The sequence below is a fragment of the Orbicella franksi genome, chromosome 11 (genome assembly GCF_964199315.1).
Source record: "Orbicella franksi chromosome 11, jaOrbFran1.1, whole genome shotgun sequence".
NCBI lineage: Eukaryota > Metazoa > Cnidaria > Anthozoa > Scleractinia > Merulinidae > Orbicella > Orbicella franksi.
The window spans coordinates 5,883,787-5,904,506 of NC_138155.1; the positions used below are offsets into that span (position 1 = coordinate 5,883,787).

General features: G+C 37.6%; 3 protein-coding genes across 3 annotated transcripts; 2 read left to right on the top strand and 1 right to left on the bottom strand.

Moving 5' to 3' along the window:
• The first annotated feature begins 69 nt into the window (after window positions 1–69).
• On the top strand, window positions 70–5,901 carry LOC145502445 (uncharacterized). Its single transcript, XM_081481772.1, has 5 exons — window positions 70–262; window positions 1,727–1,766; window positions 1,899–2,049; window positions 2,923–3,080; window positions 3,961–5,901. The coding sequence occupies exons 1-5, from the start codon at window positions 240–242 to the stop codon at window positions 4,150–4,152; spliced, it is 564 nt and encodes a 187-aa protein (XP_081337898.1). The 5' UTR covers window positions 70–239; the 3' UTR covers window positions 4,153–5,901.
• Window positions 5,902–5,993: 92 nt separating this feature from the next.
• LOC145502364 (protein bicaudal D homolog 2-like) lies at window positions 5,994–12,167 on the bottom strand. The gene is made up of 2 exons (XM_081481670.1): window positions 11,964–12,167; window positions 5,994–10,502 (listed from the first exon to the last, which is right to left on the bottom strand). The coding sequence occupies exons 1-2, from the start codon at window positions 12,156–12,158 to the stop codon at window positions 8,382–8,384; spliced, it is 2,316 nt and encodes a 771-aa protein (XP_081337796.1). The 5' UTR covers window positions 12,159–12,167; the 3' UTR covers window positions 5,994–8,381.
• A 66-nt stretch (window positions 12,168–12,233) lies between these two features.
• Window positions 12,234–20,082, top strand: LOC145502435 (ADP-ribosylation factor-like protein 8B-A). Its single transcript, XM_081481765.1, has 7 exons — window positions 12,234–12,509; window positions 14,952–15,032; window positions 15,210–15,283; window positions 15,458–15,551; window positions 16,153–16,220; window positions 16,742–16,812; window positions 18,506–20,082. Exons 1-7 carry the CDS (start codon window positions 12,234–12,236, stop codon window positions 18,550–18,552), a joined length of 711 nt encoding a protein of 236 aa, XP_081337891.1. The 3' UTR covers window positions 18,553–20,082.
• The last annotated feature ends 638 nt before the right edge of the window (window positions 20,083–20,720 follow it).

Sequence of the window (20,720 nt, forward strand, 5' to 3'; positions counted from 1 at the left end):
AACTGCGCATGCTCAATTCTCGTAGTATGCAAATTTTGTGTAGACATTTTTATCATTCTGGCTAAGTTACCAACCATGTTTCCTGTGCATATAATTAGAAAAATGAGGAAAAAAGGACGAAACCAAAATATTTTATTTATGGTTCGAAACCATAAAATAAATTGGAAAACTGCATTTAGCTCAGGAGCAATTACTGCTTCATATACTCCGTGGTGTAATGTACTTCGCAGTACAGGAAGATGAATTGGGTCGGAGGAGCACGGTAAGTTTTATTTTTAGGCGGCAAGAAACCTCGAAATATTTAGCGTTATATTGTATAACGGACTGCAGCTTACACATCTAAGCCTAAAATGAACAATGTAGTGACTTTTGGTTCGCGAAAAAGGCGCGAAATCCGTGTGAAATAACTCAACTTTGCTTTGTTGTTGGCGCGAGCACTCGTTTATCTGAGCGTGAGACAGTTGTCTGGAACGTGTGAAAAATTAATGCAGCACTCACAATAGCTTTTTTGTGGAAATTGCTTAATTGCTAAGTGGCAGTTGCGAACTGTTCCTATTGGTCTATCGCTATTAAATCCTGCAGGGGGTCTGTGGGTTAATTAAGCCTAAGTTTGGTGTTTGATAAAGAATGGTCACTCTTTACAAGCTTACTTTTTGCTGGGCGACATTGGATACAGGTTCATTAACTTTAAATAGGCGAGCATTGTTTTTTTTAAGTAAGTGGTATCAATAATTATTTTCCTAGTATATTTTGGATTGACCCCTGCTAGTCAGGTCGTCACTACCAGTAATGCCATAGGAACATGTGATAAATACATTTTCAAGGAGCTTCTTGTTGAAACAACAACTAGTGTTTTTTAGGGTTTTCCCTATTTTCGTTCCTTGTGTTCACATAAACAAAAATACTTTGTTTGCAGAAAGAAAATTACCCTACAACCTGCTTCTGTCAAATCAAGCTAAAGTATTCAACCATCCTAATATTTATGTGTAGAGTTTTTCATCTTTGGTTAACCTTGAAAGTATATTAATGGTTGTCATGGTCACACAGGATTGTTAACCCTGGAACCTGTTGCACAGGAACCCCACTTTTGGTTTCATAAGTCCAAGAGTCGAGCAACCTTGTTCTGAGGGCTTTTCCCAGGAAAAAGCCCTCGGCTAGGAATGAGGTTGAGAGTGACTGTCATAAACCCATTTTGGACCCTGCTTGACCTATGGAAACTATATCACTGTTGTCTTTGTAACATAGCAGAAATTGACTTTCAGAAACTCCAAAATTTCTGGGTGGTATTAAAGTGCTAATGAACTCATACATATTCTTTGTAAAATATTGCCGAGTTTTTAAACCTTCGTCGCACAAAAAGTATTCGATACATCAGGCTCAACCTCCTTGGAACAGTTAATTGTGCTATGTAGTGACCTTTTATTATTCAGAACTGATCTTTCAGTTGTTCTGTCACTTGAACAGAAACTGAATTGCCTAATTATGCTGATGGGACAAATACTGTACCAACAAAGATACCCCTTTGTCTTCTCTGTCAAGTAAATGAAGTAATTCATGTAAGCATAATTCCTATGAACTATAACACTCTTCCAGAGTAAGTTTCCAACTTGCATAAACTTTGTTTATCAACTTCCTCAATTATCAAGCAAGTCATTAAAGTTGTAAATGTTTTTTAGCAAATGACTCTCTTTTACCAATATTCATTTCATTTCATTGTTAATTTTAGGAATCGCCTTAAAGTTAAGCATGAGAACAAATTGCAAAAGGTAAGTCCCGTTTAAACTAAAATAAGTTTAATATACAGTTAAGGGTACCATATCTGTTTTTCAATCTACTATATTTTTAGTGATAATTTTCTTATTGTCTGCCTTACGAAGCTCTCAATATATTGAAACCAGGAATTTTTTGAAAGAAAGCATCAGCTAAAAGGCAATTCAAGGACATCTGCACCAAAACGGTTTGATAAAACAACAGGAAGAGGAAGTCAGGACCTTTTTTCCTTGGAAGTCATTATGTCAGCACACAGGAAGGACATAAAGCGCAGAAAAGGTATTTAATAAATGAATTGTTTTTAACAGAACAAGCGAGAAGCTTCACAACTCAAGGGATAATAGATTGGACAATAATTAGGTCATTCATCAATGTTTAAAAGTTGATAATATTAATTGAGTCACTTGTAAAAATGACCTCAGTTTCTATATATCCATCCCCTTCTGCACGGAAGTCTTTTTGGTTTGAATTAATCCAGGGCTTCCCCACCCCTCCAGAGTCCTTGGGGTGGGTATGGGTATTTTCTGGTTATTACACATTGTTCCCAACTTACAACATAGGATCAATTGTATTACACCCTCAGACTGATGACAAATTATCTTTATAAAAGAATAAATTAAGACAGACTCTGCTGATCAAAGTGTTTCTAAATACAGTCGAATAACTCCCATAAGTGACCACTTAAAATGTCAAGCCGAAGTGGTCACTTACGAGAGTTGGTCACTTATGAGAACTTAGGTCATATTGGGTCAAAACTTTGCCTCATCAGCATATGATATTGTAACTGCAGGAAAGGCAATTTTGAGAAAAAATCTGGTACTTCCCATCAAGAAATTTCTCTCTCTTGTACTACTCAAGAATGTGATAATGTTACAACACCTTATTATTAAATCTCTGCTTTATTATCTGTGAAATGGTCACATACGAGAGGTTAAAGACAGTAGAAAATTTCAAACTTTTACTCCTAAAAGTGGTCGCAGTCGCTTACAAGAGGTTGGTTGCTTACAACAGGTTCCAAATAAAATTATAGTGATTTGACTTGGAAACTTTTAGTATTTTGAAAAACTGGTTGTCAAGGAGAGGTGTTCACAACCAGAAGTTCAACCATATTAAATGATTGTTATTTGCTTATTTATGTTCTTTTTCACTCAGGTGACAGAATTCATACTTCTCGGAGCATTGCAGGTAATGTCAACTGCAGGAATTCTGAAACCCTCTGTCAAGAAGGTTTCCCTACCAAACAGCTGCATCACATCTTACCGGAACTGTCCCCAGTCAGACAGCAGTTACCAGCTACAAGTTTAGAAGAGGTAGGTGGGTAGGTGAGTAGGTTGGTACAGTAGGTAGTTTGGTATCTGTGGGTCAGTAGGTTATAAGTGACTAAGATAGGTAGGTCAATCAGTTAGTAGGTAGGTAGGTAGGCGACCAGCATGAGCTTGTATTCCATTGAAGGTCACCCTAGGCCTGCTAGCCATCATGCATCCCGCCATCTCCTCCCCTCCTCCAAAAGGAATATCTGCATAGTAGGCTTATGTCACCCCTGTACATAGCATTTTATTTAGTTTTTCCTAATAAGCAATTATAATTATTAGGCCATTATGATCCATTATACACCTGCATGGAGAGAGGCAATGTGAGAATTAAGATGATTTCCACAGAACATTCGAACAATAATAGCAAAAATTAAGTTACCAAAACAACCTCATGGCATGGTAATATTTTGAATACAGCTAAGAAGAACTTATCGAGACAAGAAAAAATTGAACTTGAAGTTATCCATATCTCACTAAAAACAGACGTTTCATTTCACGTTAGTTAAAAACGCAATAACACACACTTTAAGCATTCTTATGAGGTTTGACGTTAACTTTCTCAAGAATGTTTGAGAATTTAATCGCGGGGTCACTAGTGTAGAGAAATGAACTAAACTGAGTAGTTTTAGATAGTATTCCAAAAGTTATCGTACTATGAGTAGATTTTTAGTAAGTAATTTTTGTACTTATTGCTCAAACTTTGAGCAGAATCCATTTTAAGTGCCTTGGCCAAAAACACAATGTAGTAACCCTAAACAGGGCTTCAATCCCTCAGCAGCTTTAGTGACTAATTTACGCCATCAAACCTCTCCAGGTATTTCTTTAAGGTATAAATCTTAGTATGTTGACTGTCTTTTCTTTATCCATGTGCACATAGGGTAGACATGGTGATTGTTGTTCAGATCAGGTTGAAAGGGAATGCATCTTCACCAGTATACCTTCAAGAAGACAAACTGATGATCAGGGAACCATGTCTGGTAGACAGGCTATGGCTAAGACTGAGGCAGAAGAACTTGGTTTATGGGAAACCACATTTGAGCTTGGCACTGTAGCATTCCCAACAAATTGAAAAATAATTACCTGTGCCTATCATGTTAGTTTTCCTGTGCATGGTGATGGGTAGATATAACTTTTGTCTTTTGCACGTGTTGCATACCTATAAAAAGCCTATTTCTCTCTTTTTTTTAATCAACTTTACAAATTTTATTTATTGTAATTGGACATCTTCATTTTTCATGCTTTGCAGAGCTATTGGAAGAGGATTTTTCTTAAGCAAACTTTCCCTGTCAAGCTGACTTTAAGTTGTGTCGAAAAGTTGAAAAAATAGGCATCGACATATTTAATTTTGATGACAGTTTAATCAATCAGTTAATTTTAAAATAAATTCAGAATTTAAACATTTTGCATTTAAAAGTCATGCAAAATCCAGGGAAAATGTTGTATACTGAAAGTGGCTCTGGTTTAATTATGTAACTTAATACTTGTCTAATATAATGCCAATGATAATTTTACTTGATATCACTGTACATAAATATGCAACATCATTATCAACACTAAAGTTTATTTATTGAAAGTAACAATTGAAAATTGCATAAATTATCTCATATGTATTTTTGTAAACAAAGCAGAGAGAAATAAATTTGGTCTACAGAGTAACAAAATGGATGGATTCTCACTGATTTTATTCTGCCTAAATACTGCATCTCTGTGTGAAGTGACAACTCCTTTGTTTCAGGATGAGAGCACATTTTTGCCAGGAATAAAACAGTTACTGGGAACTGAGAGACTGGAAAACCTTTTTTGGGGGAAATTAAAAATAAATGTCTTTAGCACATTAAAGAATTGCAATAATTTTCCAAAAGTGGGAGTGTGTTAAGTTTGAACATGTTGGGAAGCCCTTCAGTGGATAGTACATTATACTGCTGAAACACAATGTATTGGACTTGTCCACTTACATATACCTCTCATTAAAGGTGAATCTTTCTGTTCATTTAAATCTCAGCTCTGGATACTTCCCTAGATTTTCTTGCAAAAGCTACCACTTTTTTGTCCATTTCCAATAATATTTTGCAAAAATACCGGTATATATAACGCAATGTTTTGAAAGTTTTCCTGCTTTCGCCTAGTCTTGCGATATTGAGATCTCTGCATCCCTACTCTTTTTCCCACTTCCCATATACATACCCTTGTGCTTCCGATGAAAACATTTCAGTTTGCCAAAGTTTATATCCTGGGGTGGGGTAGTCTGAGAGTAGGCTCTCATTGTTGGTGACATGAGCAAAGCTGTCAGTGAGCGAAGGGAGCCGCTGAGAATATTCTCATCCCAAGCCCCTCACCACCTTGCTTTGCTTGCCGACTCACCTCTCGCGACTTTGCTCCTGCTGCAACCCACGAGAGCCCACTTGAAGGCTAAGGGTGGGGGTACTCCCTGCACTGGAAGGCTCTTTCAGAAAGGGGTACCTCTTTCAGGCTTTAGGCATGTAGAAGGGTAGGAATTTCACAAGTTCAGGTGTATGAAAGGGTAGGGAAATCTGTCATTTAGTTATTTAAAAGGGCCTTTAGTTAAAATATTTCAAACAGACACATCTTATGGCTGCATCACCACATGAAAATGACAGTTTCCTTTTTGCCAATTTGTTCATAAAATGGGCTGGTTATGAAAGAATGAGAAAGGGATACTGCTTTTCAGTAAAAGGTATACGAAAGCACGAAGGGGTACCTTTTCTGTCAAAATGGGTATACAAAAGGGTAAGGGGTTGGACTTTAAGGCGGGGTCTCCCCGCATACACCCCCTTCGTTCCAGGTTTATATCAAAGATGTAATAAGGTGAAACTTTGTTTCAGTTAATAGGCAAGCACAAAATTCTTTGAGTTCACTGGGGTTTGAGTCATAATGATTAAAACTCCTCTGTATAATTTGCATTTTTAATCCGGTTGCAAGAAGACAATGAAGCATGTAAAAATATCAAGCCCCTTTAGAATACAATAAATTTTCCAGTACAATTAAAATAGAAAGTCAGAATACTATATATTAGGTCTAAAAATAGTCACATTAAGTGTACTTTTTTTAAAATGTTGAATCTAAAATAGATGTATATGTGCAAAGGTAGAAAATTGAAAGTTTCTAACCTTGACTAATTCATATATTTATAAAATATGGTTTTCTAGACCTTATTCTCTCAACTATTTTCCAATATAATCAAGTTCAAGTCATGGCGATATTTACCAATGTTGTTTAGATCTAAAAACTCATTTTTATACAATTGCTGCAGACCTCTTTGTTCCTGAGTCCCCTGAGAGAAGTTCATGCCTGTTCTAGAGTAGAGGAACACCAAGCTAAGTTTAACCCAAATGGGGGCTCAGCAATTGTATGTTAACTTAAGTAAAAAAACTGGTTGTTGTGTTTCTGGGTTGAAAACCCTCCTTTCATATTACATTAGGTTACTAAGTCTGTTGGTAAAAATACTCCAACTAACAATATACTTTGCATTCTACCTGAGTGTATTTAAAAATAATTTTGACTTTTGGAATTTTTTAAAATCAACCCCAGGGCTACAGTTTTCTTTCAAAACAGTCATCACTGTAACATGGACACGGGGCTCAAAAAAGGTGCTGTCCCATCATCCAGAACAAGTAGGTTTCCACTCGGGGCAGGTAACTTTTCATTCTCACTTGCCCAGTGGGCAAGAGATAAGGCAAGATGTCTGCCAACTAAATCATTAAAAGAGCAAACTAGGACTTGTCCTATGTAAGCAAAATTTGACAGCTGCTTGTCCCAAGGGGCAAGCTGGAATTAAAGTTTATTTTTTTCGAGCCCTGGGACATCTCCACAAGTCAGACACAGCTTGACATAGCTTGAACTTGCCTACAAGAAGGCTCTGATGAGCTGTGGCATGAGCAGCAAAGCCAGGCACCTCACCGACTTGATCTCTCCTAGCATTGCTGTTTGTGCCGCACCCCATGAGAGCTTGCTCATGGGCTAAACTTGTTCTGACTTAATTTCAATTGTTTTCTCATTACAAGTGGATGGCTAGAATATTATTGGTCAGGACTGCAAATGGCCAGTTTAAAGGGCTTCAAGAAATGGCAGTGAAATCAAAAGGGCCAGTAAGTTTGTAAATCTACAACCCACATTGATCATAGAGGACTTCAGATTTGAATATGAGATCGAGTGCAATTCTAGTTTGCGGGCTATTTGTAGGCTCCACATTATCATGTCACACACCCATCTCATCACAAAAGCTACCCTCTCTACCTAAAGCCAACATGAAGAGCGAGGGCTCGGAAAACACCACTGGATTGAAATTCAAAAATTATACTCATATGAGATCAATCTTGTATTCAAAGTCCAATCTAAAGGTCCTCAATGTTCAGGTATAAGACCATGTACTGAAAATTATTAATAGTGAGTATATTTTTTAAAAATAAGAAAAAACATTTTTGATAATTTTTAATCACACAGACACCCATTGAAAGAGAAAAGCTTGAAGCCATTAGTAAGTCTCAAAGATAAAATTACACATCACACATACAATGTAGTTATACCACCAATATTACATAATTTGATATTAAACAAGGTGCCACCCTGAATAAATGCATTATGCATGCAATGATAAATAATATTTTCATTGATAATTTATTAAAGCCCCATCCTAAAAGATCAAGAAGAGTTTTTAAAGGTTAAAACAGGGCTAAAATTTATGCTTCTGAGACAAAATATTTTCTTTGTTTTTAATTAAAATGTAATTTTGACCCACATAGTATTTATAATCTCTTTAAAATTCAATAATTGATGTGCAGTTCATGATTTGAAAATTAGCTACCAATAGTATTTTTAAAACCTTTCATTGAAACCTGAAGGAAGTTCAAAGTGACATTATTAGTCTACATTCTTTGTAAAATACTTATAAATTTACCAATTAAAAACAATACATTGTAAAACACTCACACTGCACTATCTTATTTAATTAAAACCTTAGGTAGCTATTATATGGACAGCACATACGGTGTAAGCAGACAATGTTTTAAAAACGGCTATATGATTCCTAAAACCATGGCTATAATAAGAAATGTTGCTGAATGTATTAATTGGTATTATATCAAGCAACTACATATTAACCTTTGAAAACATCGACAGCCCCCTTCATTAATGATGTGCACTTAGACAATGCAATGCTTTCAAAATATTGTATTCTCTAGTAAGCAAGGGAAACAACACTTGACATACAACTGAAAATTATATTGCATCTCAAATCAAGGAACAAAACAATGTCACCTTTTAGGTGTTTGCCATTCCATTCTATACCCTGGTAACTGGTTTTGATCTGCTGGATTTGCTATTCTTTCTTGTGTAGGCACGCAGCCTTTCTCTTGCAATCTCAAACTCCTCCAGTCTTTGTGTGAGATCAATTTTCTGATGAATGGCTTGTTTGAGAAGTTGATTAAGGGTCTTCTTCTCTTCTTCCGATGCAGCAAACTTACGCTGCAACTCATCAACTTGCACTAAATACTCTTCACACCTCGCTGCGTACATACCACGCAGTGAAGCAAACGTTGACACCTCAGCCTTCAAAGTCTTCAAGCTTCTCTTCAGCTGTGCTACAGTCTCCGACTGCACTGCTTTGTCATTCTCGTAACGACTTTTAAGATTTGTCAGGGCAACTTCATAGGTGGACTTGTTGGCTTTAAGAACAGTTCGGAGGGTGGTGATCTGCTCCCGCTTTGTGGTCAGGAGACTTTGCAGCTTTACAATTTGTTGTTTCTGCATTTCACCATCCTCTCCACCACTAGTCTCCTCATCACTAACAACAACTCTATACTCCAGAGCACGCTGTCTTGAAATTTCCACTGTCTTCTCAACAGCTTGTTTCAAGAACTTCACTTGATCGCGTACTGAACTTATCAGCCTGTAGCAGGAATAAGGATCCCCCCTTTCCATTGTCTCATTTGGATTCTCACTACCCATGGGGGACTGTCGAACTTCTGCGGCACTTTCCTTGGTTGCAGAATTTGAGGCATCTGTTTCAGCTTGTGATGCCGTCTTTGATTTCTCCGGCTTCTCTTTCTTGGCAAATGATTTGGCTGGATGATCACCATTAGCTGAGCAAACATGCTTGTAAAGCCTCTGCAGATCCTCACTGACGTACCTTAGCTCATCCTGAGTACAGTTAAGACTTCCTTGAGCATTCCCAGCAAGATCGCTCATGGACTTCACATCTTCCTGTAGGTTTTTGATCAATTCTTCTGATTCAGTTCCTTTATTTTTCATATTTAACAGCTCCTCCTCCAGATCCTTGACTCGTTTTGTCAGGAACGTTGCCTCATCAGCTTTTGTTTGCAAACCAGCCATTTTGGTCCTTAAACTATCAATCTCACTTTTCAAGTCTTTGATCAATGCTTGAGACTTGTTCTCTTTAGTCTGATAACCTTTCAAAAGTCTTCTAATTTCTTCAAGCTCCTTCAACTGGTTGTTCAACCTTACACCAATAGCTTCCCTCTCTTCTATTGCTTCAGTGTCACTGTCATCCAGAGTTTCACACAGAATTTTTGCTTCAGTTAAAGTTTGCATAGCATCAAACTCCTCTCTCAACTTCAAAACATCCTTTTCTCTCTTAGCCAGTGCATTTGTGAGTTCATTTTTCTCGCTACTCAGTTGATCAAGTTTGTGTGCCATTTCTTTGACCTCCGAGAGCTGAAGTTCTTTCATTAGATCTTCGACCAGCCCAGGGACAGGCTTGTATTCCTCAATGATGCTTTGAATTATGGGATGCTCAATTGGCTGTTCAGGCTTGGCTTTCTCTGGACTCTCAAGGGGAATAAAACGGCTTTCTTCATGCCAGCTATTAAGTGTAGGTGACTGGCGTTGGCGGCTTTCCTGCAGTTCTTTTTGCAGAAGTGTGTTACGATCTCGCTGTTCTTTCAACGACTCAAGAGCCTCATTGAGTTGCTTTTGGTATTGATCTCTCTTGTCGCAGGCTACCTGTAACTGTAGCTGGACTGCCTCCATTTCATCTGTCAAGCTTTTGTTTTCAACCTTTAAGGATTCAAATTCCACCAGTGATGACCTAAGTGCAGAGTATTGCTTCTGAAGGTTGATATTCTCCTCCTCAAGGTCACTAAATTCTTGCATATGTTTTGACTCTCGGTATTTAAGCTCCCTGATTTCATCTCTAAGCAGTTTCTTACTCTGTGCAAACTGCTCAATTTCTTTCACATAGTTAGAGACCTGATTGCAGAGTCGTTCATTTTCAATCAGTGCATCCCTTTCAGCTTTCCTAGCTTGTCTCAGGTCACTTTCTAAGTCTGTTATTTTATGAAGATAACTCGCTTCCCTTGATTCACTCTCCTTGACAAGGCTCTCTTCTCGATCATCACCAAAGCGGCTTCGTTTCTCTTGCTCAAGTTTTAACTGTTCATGGACCTTTATTGAAAGGAAAACAAGCAAATATTGAATAACTTGTAACTGATTTATTCAGAAGATATGCACAATTGCCTTTGCTTCTAAAACTATTGCAGCTGAGGCGAACAGGCAACCGCTCTCTTCTCACAAGAGTTGTCTGAGTGCGAGCGCACAGGTAGGTCTAATCAGCAACAAAACAAACAAAACCAAGCTAAAGCAGAACACAAACTGGCTGGGCCCCAGCTCACCCAGTTAATCAGAGACACACTACCTGGATCTTGGTAGAGCAACATTATTAACAACAATATCATCACCACTATCATCATCATTATCATCATCATCATCATCATCATCAAAATAGAGTTTTTGGCAGATAAGGTTCTTGTATTTCACCAATAGTCTGGATTAAATATGTAAATTTTGGCAGCCAAAAGCTCACTAAGATTTCAGGAGGTTCTTGTCAAAATAGCCTAAATCATGCCGTTAAAATTCTACAAGAGGTACTCTGTAAAGGATAAGCATCCAGTACAGAGGGGAGCATACAAGGTGGAGTGTTGTTAATAGGCCTCATCACTCCATTCTACAGATATCAAAGTATAAGTGAGATCAGTATGAGCCCTTAGCATCATCAGAGTTGGGGTGCATTCCTTTGGGGTGAATATTTCAGATCATGATCAATGATTCAAGGTCACTTGTAGAATCACGGTGCACCCAAAGAATAATTGGATCTTTGCCCAAAGTGGATTCATCGGCCTCTTTGATGCACCATGATCAGAGTGATCCTAGATCACTGATCCTGATCAAGATCATGACAAATAGTTCAATCTACAACTCTCCAGCCAACATACATTCACAAGTTGTTGCTAGGCATTATGTAAGTATAGGAAAATATATTTACAGTTGTCACTGAAAGACGTCCTTGGCAAGATACAATATCCGGTAATTTGATCACAAAATAGAAGTTCCATTGATAATAAAGCTCGGAAAAAGTCAGCAAGTAAATGTCTCTCAAGGCTGACATGCTGGTTAGTATTTTAATCATTACACGAAGCTTAAAAATGTCCAACAGCAATATGAGCCACATAATCTTTTAAGCTTTTGGAATATAGGCTGCAAAAATTTCCTCTGTCCACGTCACGAAAACAGTTTTGTCAATGAACTTTCTGCCAACAGCCACTGCATAAATTTGGCCTGCTGTAGTTGTAATTTCAAAGAGTTATTTAATTATCTTCAAACTGGAATCTTGTATTTTCAACTATCAGTTTTTCCCACCACCGAGAAAGGATTTTTCCAAACCACGCTTGATCCGACGCGTATAAGCTTATATTTACACTTCTTAGTTGTAAATAATTAAAGGGAAGAATCAAATCTTCTTTGGCGACTAATCGCGGTCCTAAACTCAGATACGAATCAACCCACAGAAATTAAGCAGTATCTTCTTAAAAAGAATTCAAAAAGGATCTAATATTAAGAGTTAAATACCTCTCTGAGGCATTCCAATTCTTGCTTGTTCGCTTCCAAAGCGCTCTCCAGTTCGTCGTATTGTTCCTGTAATCTCTGTTTTTCTTCCAACACAGCAAGCCCATATTCAGCCGCTTGAACTTTTTCTAAACAGGCCTGCTGTAGCTCATTACTTAACCGTTCAACTTCGCTTTTCAGTTGCTCGATCGTGCTCATTGTAACTTCAATTTGAACGCTGTAACCCAAACCACTTGATCTCCATGTTGAATTTTTGAATTGTTTTGCGCTGAAATGAATCAAATGCGGCACCAGGCCCTCGCGGTCTCTTTACCACGCACAGCCTTCTGGGATGGAAGCCGCCATGTTGATGTGTCATGTGACGAGAGTAAGGAAAGTAAAAAGACTCTGCGAAGGGTTGTGTTACTGCCCGCTGAATTTGCGAAAATGTTGGCGTTTTTTCGTAGTATACTTGACTGGATAAAGAGTCTCTTCTGGAAGGAGGAGATGGAGCTTACATTGGTAGGCTTACAGTACTCTGGGAAGACGACCTTTGTCAATGTTATAGCGGTAAGTGTGATGAATGAGAGCTTTTTATGGTCAATGCCAACCTACTTCGCCACCATTTGCTTATTATATCTTTATTTGGTTAGTTTTTAGGAATCAGTTTTTACATTGTAGCGTTTGAAAACAACTCATCTTCATCTTTCGCCCCGTATGTGTACATAAATTAAGGAGTAAGATGCGTGACTTGAAGCTTTGTCACTTAGAACTTAGAAATCATATTGAACACTCGTGAGGACTTTGACATTTAAACAATAACTTTTTGATATTAGAGCGGTTTTCATTTGAGGGTCGAAAGTGATTAGACAATTACTTTGGTTTTGGTTTTGGGTTTGGTTTTACTACGGTATGAGATTGGCTGAGTCGTCTAATTGGTATGTAATTAGTTTGGTTTTGGTTTTACGACACTCAGTTGAAAACCGCTCTATCCGAACAATCATTATCACTCGTTTACTTTTTGGAAGAGTAACGTGAAAAGTGCGATGGCTCATCAATCAGTTAGAAAACGATTTGGTTACTTAATTTCTTTGAGTTTTATCAATATTTGGAATGTTTCCATGGTATAATGACTGGCGTACACTGCCATTCTGAGCAGGTACTGTAATTTAATACTATTTAAAATGCTCAGTTTGGAAATAAATCTCAGCGTCGTCTGTCACATATACTGGAAGTTTTGATTTTAGAGCATGTTCCTTTAGGATGATTCAGATCAGAAACAATGATCAAAGATCATTCAGATCATGGTGCATCAAAGGAAAGTGATGAATCCTTTCCTACAGTAGAATCATCTGTTCCTTGATACACCATGATCTGACTGATCTTGGATCACAATCCTGATTCAGATCATCCCAAAGGAATGCATGTTCAGACCATTTGGCTTGTTCATGACCACTGGCTAAGTGAAAAAAGGCCAGCTGTCCAAACTCCTCCAAAGAACAAGACACTTGTGTTACATAAAATATTGCATTCATACTGCCTTGTTTACTTTGTTACCATGTTCTGCCTTGTTTTGTCAAGTCACGTGATATATAAGGCAGGGGTTTCATTAACTTTTTCAGCAAGAAGGCAACTGTTTTTCGCCAATGGGCAAAACTTTTAGAACTGAACTTCTTTGTAAAAAAAAAAAAACTTTCCACTTGATGGATGGTCAAACCAGGTGGGCAAAATTGTTCTCACAACCGGTCAATTTGCCCAGTGCCCGGCCCTTAATGAAATCCCTGATAAGGTACAGGAATTCTTTTGTTGTTTGTAAACATTTTTTTCTGAAATCATTGGAATCAAGTAGTTGCATCAAACAAGCACAACTAGTAAGAGTGATTATGTTTTGATTTTTGCACTGATGTTTTTGCTCCAATGTACAGGGCTTCTGATATTTTACGAGTTCCCGGAGCCGCGAATTTCAAGTAAATCCACAAAATCCCACGAAATTTACAAAAACACTCAAAATACTGCAAAATTCACTGGAAATCATACCAAATATATGTTGTTACAACATATTTGAAACCTATCTTGGCTGTTGGAGCTGTTTACTTGCTGTAAACTTGCAAATTTATCGTGGAACTTCGTCACTTCAACAAGTAAACAATATCCCAAAACTACCAGGCATTCTTAGATTAATGTTGCGTAAAACTGGGCACTCACTGTGGCTACAATGTAAAAAGCTTTGCCATTGGTGCCTTTCTTCAGTGCATTGTTGCTAAAAAAAAACAGGTGATGGTCTCTGTTAAAAAGAACCTCATGGTCAAACAAATACAAACATGTAAGATAGGTGAAACCAGTTGCTCAAATTTTCCTGCAAAATCGCCGGTTTTTCAAAGGCAACACTTATAAGAAGTCGGTGTTTCTACTGCTATTGTTATTGCATAGGCTAACACTCAATCGTTTTTGGAAAAAAAAATGGCAAAATTGCCGTCAGATTTTTAGCTAAAAACGTTCGGCAAAGCAGTGCAAAACCAATCGCTTTCCAGCAAAATTGGCCATTTTTTGCTGATAATTTTTTAGTGAAATTTGCCCCAAAATTTCCTGGAATTTCCCACAAAATCAGCCATTTTTTCACAAATTTGTCTCTAAAAATCCCACGAAATTTGACTTTTTTCGGCGACCTACATGTATGAGAAGCCCTGCATGTATAGTGATTAGTTAGGAGGTGTTGTTTGAGTAAACATGACACTAAGACTGTTCCAAAGTTTCTCTTTTTTGGGTGGCAAGGGGTAAAATCTGACTGTCTGTAATGTGCTAGCAGCATAGATTAGCCACACAGATCATGTTGTTTCATGTGCAGAAAACCCCTTTTACCTGCTGTTTTGACAAACAGACAACTTTACAGGTGTTGTCTTGAATCTCGGCAAGTCCTGTTAATTGTTGTTCAGTTGTTTTCTTTATAATATTATTTTATTGTAAATATTTATTGACTGTTTAGTTGACGTAGATTTTTTTTCTTCTTTACAGTCTGGTCAGTTTAGTGAAGACATGATACCAACAGTTGGATTTAACATGAGAAAAGTTACCAAGGGTAATGTTACGATTAAGGTAAGTTTGGAAGTTTTTTTTTTTTTTTTTTTTTTTTTTTCAGTTTTGAAACATGCCATTTCAAGGGCCAACATGGCTGTAAAGAGAATTTTTACCACCGCTGTGCTCCCTTATTGTAACAGTTATGATGGTTTTGACATCCAGAGAGGTTGTTTGATGTCTTGTTATGTTTGTTAGGTTTGGGATATTGGAGGCCAGCCTCGATTTAGAAGCATGTGGGAAAGATACTGTAGAGGTGTGAACTGCATTGTGTAAGTATTGGTTAAATCAAACTCATATGTTCATGTCTCAAGCTAACAAACAAATAACAGCATATTTGGCACCTATTAAGAGCTAAGTGGCAGACTATAGCTGTAATATTTCTTTTATTTGTGTTGATCATACAAAAATTAGCTCAGAGTGTAAATTAAGTTTGCTCTTTCTAGATACATGGTGGATGCTGCAGATCATGAAAAACTAGAAGCATCAAGAAATGAACTTCATGGACTCTTAGAGAAACCCCAATTAGCAGGGATTCCAGTAAGTAGCAACCAATGCATTAACTTTGCCAGGAAACAAGTCGCTCAAGTTTTTTATGCACTCAAATATAAAGCCAGTAATTACAGTGTAAGTGTCTGTAACTACACCTCCAGAGGTGCTGGCAGGGGTTTTACTAACATTTCCAGCAGGAGGACTACTGGTTTTCACAGGTGGGCAAAACTATTTGAACTGAACTTCAAATATATAAAAAAAAACTTACATACATACATACTTTATTTGCAACTCCCCAAAGGGGCTTTTCAGTTACAAAAGGAATAAAAAAGATAAAAATACGTCAATTAAAATGAATAAACAAAATGGGAAAGGAGTCTAAAATTAATTACAGTATTAAAGATTTAAAAATTTACAAAGTTTAAAATTGAATATTAAGAATTTACATTATTAACATTTAAAATATGTTTGATCAAGTGTCCCTTAAACGCTTTCACAGAAGGTAAACTTTCCTCTAGATGGTCAAACCAAGCAGGCAAAATCGTCATAACCGGTCAATTTGCCCGGTGCCCAGACCTTAAGGAAACCCCTGCTGTGGTGAACAGTGTTTTTTCATTCTCTGTTAATTTCTGTTATGTTTTTTTTTCAGGTCTTAGTTTTGGGAAACAAAAAAGACCTTCCAAATTCACTAGATGAAAAAGAACTTGTGGAAAGATTGTAAGTGAAAAGGGCTTTTTAATTTGGCTTACTTTTAGTATCATTTCGTAGACAGCGGGTGCTTTCTACTGTATTTGACCAAAACTTCTGAAACTTTCAAAACAGGGGCAAATTGTATGGAAATTTCCTTGGAAAGTTTCCAGAAAGTCCAAAAATTGTTGATTTCCTGAAATGCAAATTACCATTCCTGGAAGAAAATCAAATGGAACAGAAATTCCCAGTGAGAAATTTTCGAAAATTTGTTTATTCCTGGGAAGACTGGCCTCTTTTCCGGAAATTCCTGAAAATGCAGTACATAAGTTCCATTTGCCACTTGAAATTACCAAGAATTAAAACCAACATTTCTGCTCAGATGAAAAATGCACATGATTACTTTAATTTAGATGTTTAAGTTGCATTTGTCATGATGTACAAGTAGATGTCATGGTTAGATCTTTATTTGCTTGATTTGTTAACTTGTTAAGGTTTGCTGGCATGTTAGTTCATTACTCACATGTGTGTAATCTTCATCTTTATGTCAGGAATTTGGCTTCCATTCAAGATCGCGAAATCTGTTGCTATTCTGTTTCTTGTAAAGAAAAAGAGAATATTGGTAAGTCCAGATGCAAGGGACAAATTTTGCAAGCTCTGTGCCATCACGCAGGTGGTTTTGCTAAGAAAATTAAGAATTGAAAAAAATCAATTTGTTGCTTTGTAAGCCTGTAATTCATAAAGGAAGTTATCTTGCATCATAAGCCAGACAACATGCTTAAGATCTACTATATAACTAGTAGTAATCAGAGATTACGAGAGTGCCTTCGACGCTCTCACTTTAATGTATAATTATATATCGTAAATAAGTGATTTCACTAGCTGACTTTGAACCTTTGTCTATTGCTAAAATCAACATTTTTCAGCAGCAACCGAGGTGTTAGAGTCAGATATGCATAGTGTCAAAGTCCATGCTAGTGAAGAGGTCACGATTTGTTGATACATTGCGTGACGCTGCCAGTTTCTGTAGTCTCTCAAGTTTCATAGAATATTTACATTACGTACATTATTCTAAGCTAGCATTTGCAGTCGTGTGCTCATTTCGCGACTAATTCGAGTACTTCCCCTGACGAATAAAGTAGTCTTATGGATCTTGCCTTCAGAGTACTTTTCCACCGATTCCAAACAATAAAATTTCGATCGGATAAAGACTGAGCTATCTGTCGCGACTGGAACTAATCAACAAATGCAATCAAAATGTAGCTGTTCCCACGGTTAATCATCCCAAAGCCAAGTCGTGTTAATAAACAAGGACAATTCCCTCAGATTGCGATAAATTCTGCTGTCGAAGCGTTTAAATTCGCCAAAATCTAACACTGAGAGCACATAATAGCGAGGCGTACGGCGACTGAATGGAAAGAAGTCAAAAAAAGATCCATCGGAAAGACGAGCTCACATGGCCTGCTCACATACTCACATGTTCGCCGCATGTCTTATCACATGTCTTAGCATTAAACGGTACCAGTTTACTGGCCGTGACATGCCCCTGCAAAAATCAAGCGGGGTGGCCATTTTGGTGTCCTTACAGGAATGTGTTTTTTTTCGGCCTAGAACCGTGCACAGGGAGACTAACTCTGAAAAGCCACAGGTCAAAATTAGGTTTGCATTCCACTTCATTGAATGCAACTAGAAGAACCTTGAATTTTGTTGTGAACACAACTAAAACAACAGCACTGACATAATACAGAAGGAACACATTCACTGTTGAGTGTCTTGACCCATTCATTGCCAAGAATACCAAAGGTCAAAATTTAAAACCAAATTGAAATACACTGAAACTCTGTTAATAATAAGACTGCCTTTGGGTCATAAAATTGTGTTTGTATTTAATGAGTTCTTACTAATGAAACATTTTCTTCAGGCTAAAAAAAAGTTGTTAATAATAATTAACAAGATGGTCAAGTCAATGGGTTGGTCATGAAGTGGGCTCCATTGTATTGAAAAATCACTACATGGAAGCGTGTGAACAATTTGAATCGTCACATTATCTGTAGTTTCATCTACAGACTTGAAAGTTGAAATCAGTTTGCACAGCTTGATGAATAATACCACATGAAAGGCAAAACTTTGCTTGGTAGCTTCTATTTGTGTTGTTGCAAGCTATTGTAGGGTTTCGTCCACAGTTGTGATATTTGCAGTGAATTCTTTTAATGGAGAGAGGATTTCACTAGATGGGAGTAATGCTTAAGTGTAGTATCACTGTCTCTGCTCATTTATAATTATGCTACTTGTAACTGTGATATTTTTCCCCTTAGACATCACCCTGCAATGGCTAATCCAACATTCAAAGTCACGTGGTTGACATAACTGCAGTATCAACTTATTTACTAAGAAGACTTACCCTTGGTGCATGTTGAAGAACGAACAGAGAGACCGGGAGGTCCATTCATGATGAGATTTATAGAACTTAAGAAACTCCAAGATCCTTTTCTATCCATAGATGATATTGAGTGCTGAAAGCCACTTTTTTAAATCGTTAATGTATGAAGCAATTGATTAGAGAATATTTCAGCTATTTTCTGCCTACATTTACTGAGTGAGACACAAGAAAAATTGAGTGACATTTGTCTTGTTAGATAGTTCAGTCGGTGGAACAAGTCCAGTTTTTGGCAAATCTTCATTAAGTTTTAACCTCTCATAAAGTTTCCGATGTTCAGTATCCTGTTTTCCATCATGGGGCAATCGGTTGCTTAGCAACTTCGTAACAAAAGCTGCAGGCTTGTCAACCACAATTTGCCATTAGCTGGTACTTGATCCTCTGACTGAGTTTTTGTATGCCCTAAAATAGTTTCGTTGAGGTTGTGTGGAAAGAAATTTCCCTGTCAAAGATGTTGGGGATATAAAGAAGAATACTATTTTGTTCCTTTTCCAGTAAATCTGTTACAACTTCAGTCCAAAGAGTGATTTGACATGTAATTTATCTTATGAGAGTGCAGTCTGGAGGTACCACCAGATTGTTTTATAGAGAGAAGTATTACTTGTTCCTCTGGGCAAAAGGAATGAAATGTTGAACACAGTCACAAACATTGGAGTATTTAGGACGTGCTGTGCACTCAAGCCAGTTCATAATTAAGTTAAAGTGTTTTTCTTACACCAGGCAGAATTTGAAGCAGAAATGTATAACCTTTCGCAGATAAGGAAACAGGATTGATTAAAAAGCAGCAACCTTGACCAATTCATTAATACAAACAAAATGACCTTTATTCGAAAACTCCTCACAGAAAAGTAACAACTGTCAGCTGTATGACACAGTGTATGAGTACAGTAGACGCAGATACACATTATGTACCTATTCTTATAGGATAATAGGATGACCCGAAGTGTGCAAATTCTCTTTTACATGAAGGAGCCCGACTTCCAATCAGGGAAAATGGACAAGCAAGACTTTTTGTAATTCAAAACGTGAATAACACAGGTCGGAATGTTTTACACAGCAAAGGTTTAGATACACTTTGCAACAGTGACTTTTGTTTTCAGCTCAAGTGAAAGCCTATCTGTGACTTTGAGATTCTTGCTTACGGAGGGTCATCACATAGATTCGATTCCTTGTCATAATAAAATATGGCCTTCGACGTTTAAATTCTTTTGGCGCATCTTGCGTCACACACTCCTGACCTCGCCAACAAACTGGAGTGCGCGACAAGCCCAAAGAATGTCTACGCAGGAGGCCAAGGAACATACAGTTTAAATGAACTCCCTAATTAAACTGGAGTTACAGGTAGTTAATAAATTATACGGAAGGTCAGGGGTCCTGGAGTAGTACTGAAGTATTCAAAAGCCGTAGAGCATTAAATTCCTATTGTTTTAAGAATAAATGGTAATTTGGAATAAATGTGGGTGCCTTGGTTTCTGTCAGTGAAGTTTAGACGACACCTCTGAAAACCACCTCAGCCGAGAAAATTTGAATTAAGTTAGGACTATTTGGCCAGCATATACGCATGACGAGTTAGCTTTCATGTTGGTTTGCTTGCACTTAGCATTTACTCTGAGAAGGAAGGTGGTTCTGGTGGATGGCTTGTAATGCTGACGGTTTCTGTAGGTTAGGTAAATCTTGCTCTTTTTGGCGGGTGCTTTGAGCCAACCAGGAGCTCTGAATCCTGAACCAATCACATGCCAGGAGGTTTGAGCCAGTCAGGTGTTGGGAGATTTCTGCGTGTGTTAATAGTCTGTTCCTGATTGGGTTCTTGCTCAAATTCTTTGGAATTTGTGACGCTCGGTGTACCAGTTCTTAGACTTGTTCCCAGATAGTTAGACTTGCCACAAGTCGACCTCTCCTTAATCCTTGACTTATTTATCTCCCTCGAGCGACGAAGTCGCGAGGGCGAAATCAACAGGCCAGGGAAGAATTATTGGAAAGGACTTTTAGAAAGTCTACCAGGTAGAGAGCGCCTGAACTTAATTGATCGGAAATATTCACATTTCCTACGTCTAACTGCATAATTTCAAAATGCCGCACACGTACATGCACGC

Excerpts from the sequence above, each read along its gene's own strand:
- LOC145502364 (XM_081481670.1), bottom strand. The coding sequence starts at position 12,158 with ATGAGCACGATCGAGCAACTGAAAAGCGAAGTTGAACGGTTAAGTAAT. Across the intron at positions 10,503-11,963 it reads AATTGGAATGCCTCAGAGAG|GTCCATGAACAGTTAAAACT; the intron begins GTATTTAACTCT and ends CTTTCAATAAAG.
- LOC145502445 (XM_081481772.1), top strand. The coding sequence starts at position 240 with ATGAATTGGGTCGGAGGAGCACG. Across the intron at positions 1,767-1,898 it reads ATGAGAACAAATTGCAAAAG|GAATTTTTTGAAAGAAAGCA; the intron begins GTAAGTCCCGTT and ends TATTGAAACCAG. Across the intron at positions 2,050-2,922 it reads GGACATAAAGCGCAGAAAAG|GTGACAGAATTCATACTTCT; the intron begins GTATTTAATAAA and ends TTTTTCACTCAG.
- LOC145502435 (XM_081481765.1), top strand. The coding sequence starts at position 12,234 with ATGAATCAAATGCGGCACCAGGCCCTCGCGGTCTCTTTACCACGCACA. Across the intron at positions 12,510-14,951 it reads CCTTTGTCAATGTTATAGCG|TCTGGTCAGTTTAGTGAAGA; the intron begins GTAAGTGTGATG and ends TCTTCTTTACAG. Across the intron at positions 15,284-15,457 it reads AGAGGTGTGAACTGCATTGT|ATACATGGTGGATGCTGCAG; the intron begins GTAAGTATTGGT and ends TGCTCTTTCTAG.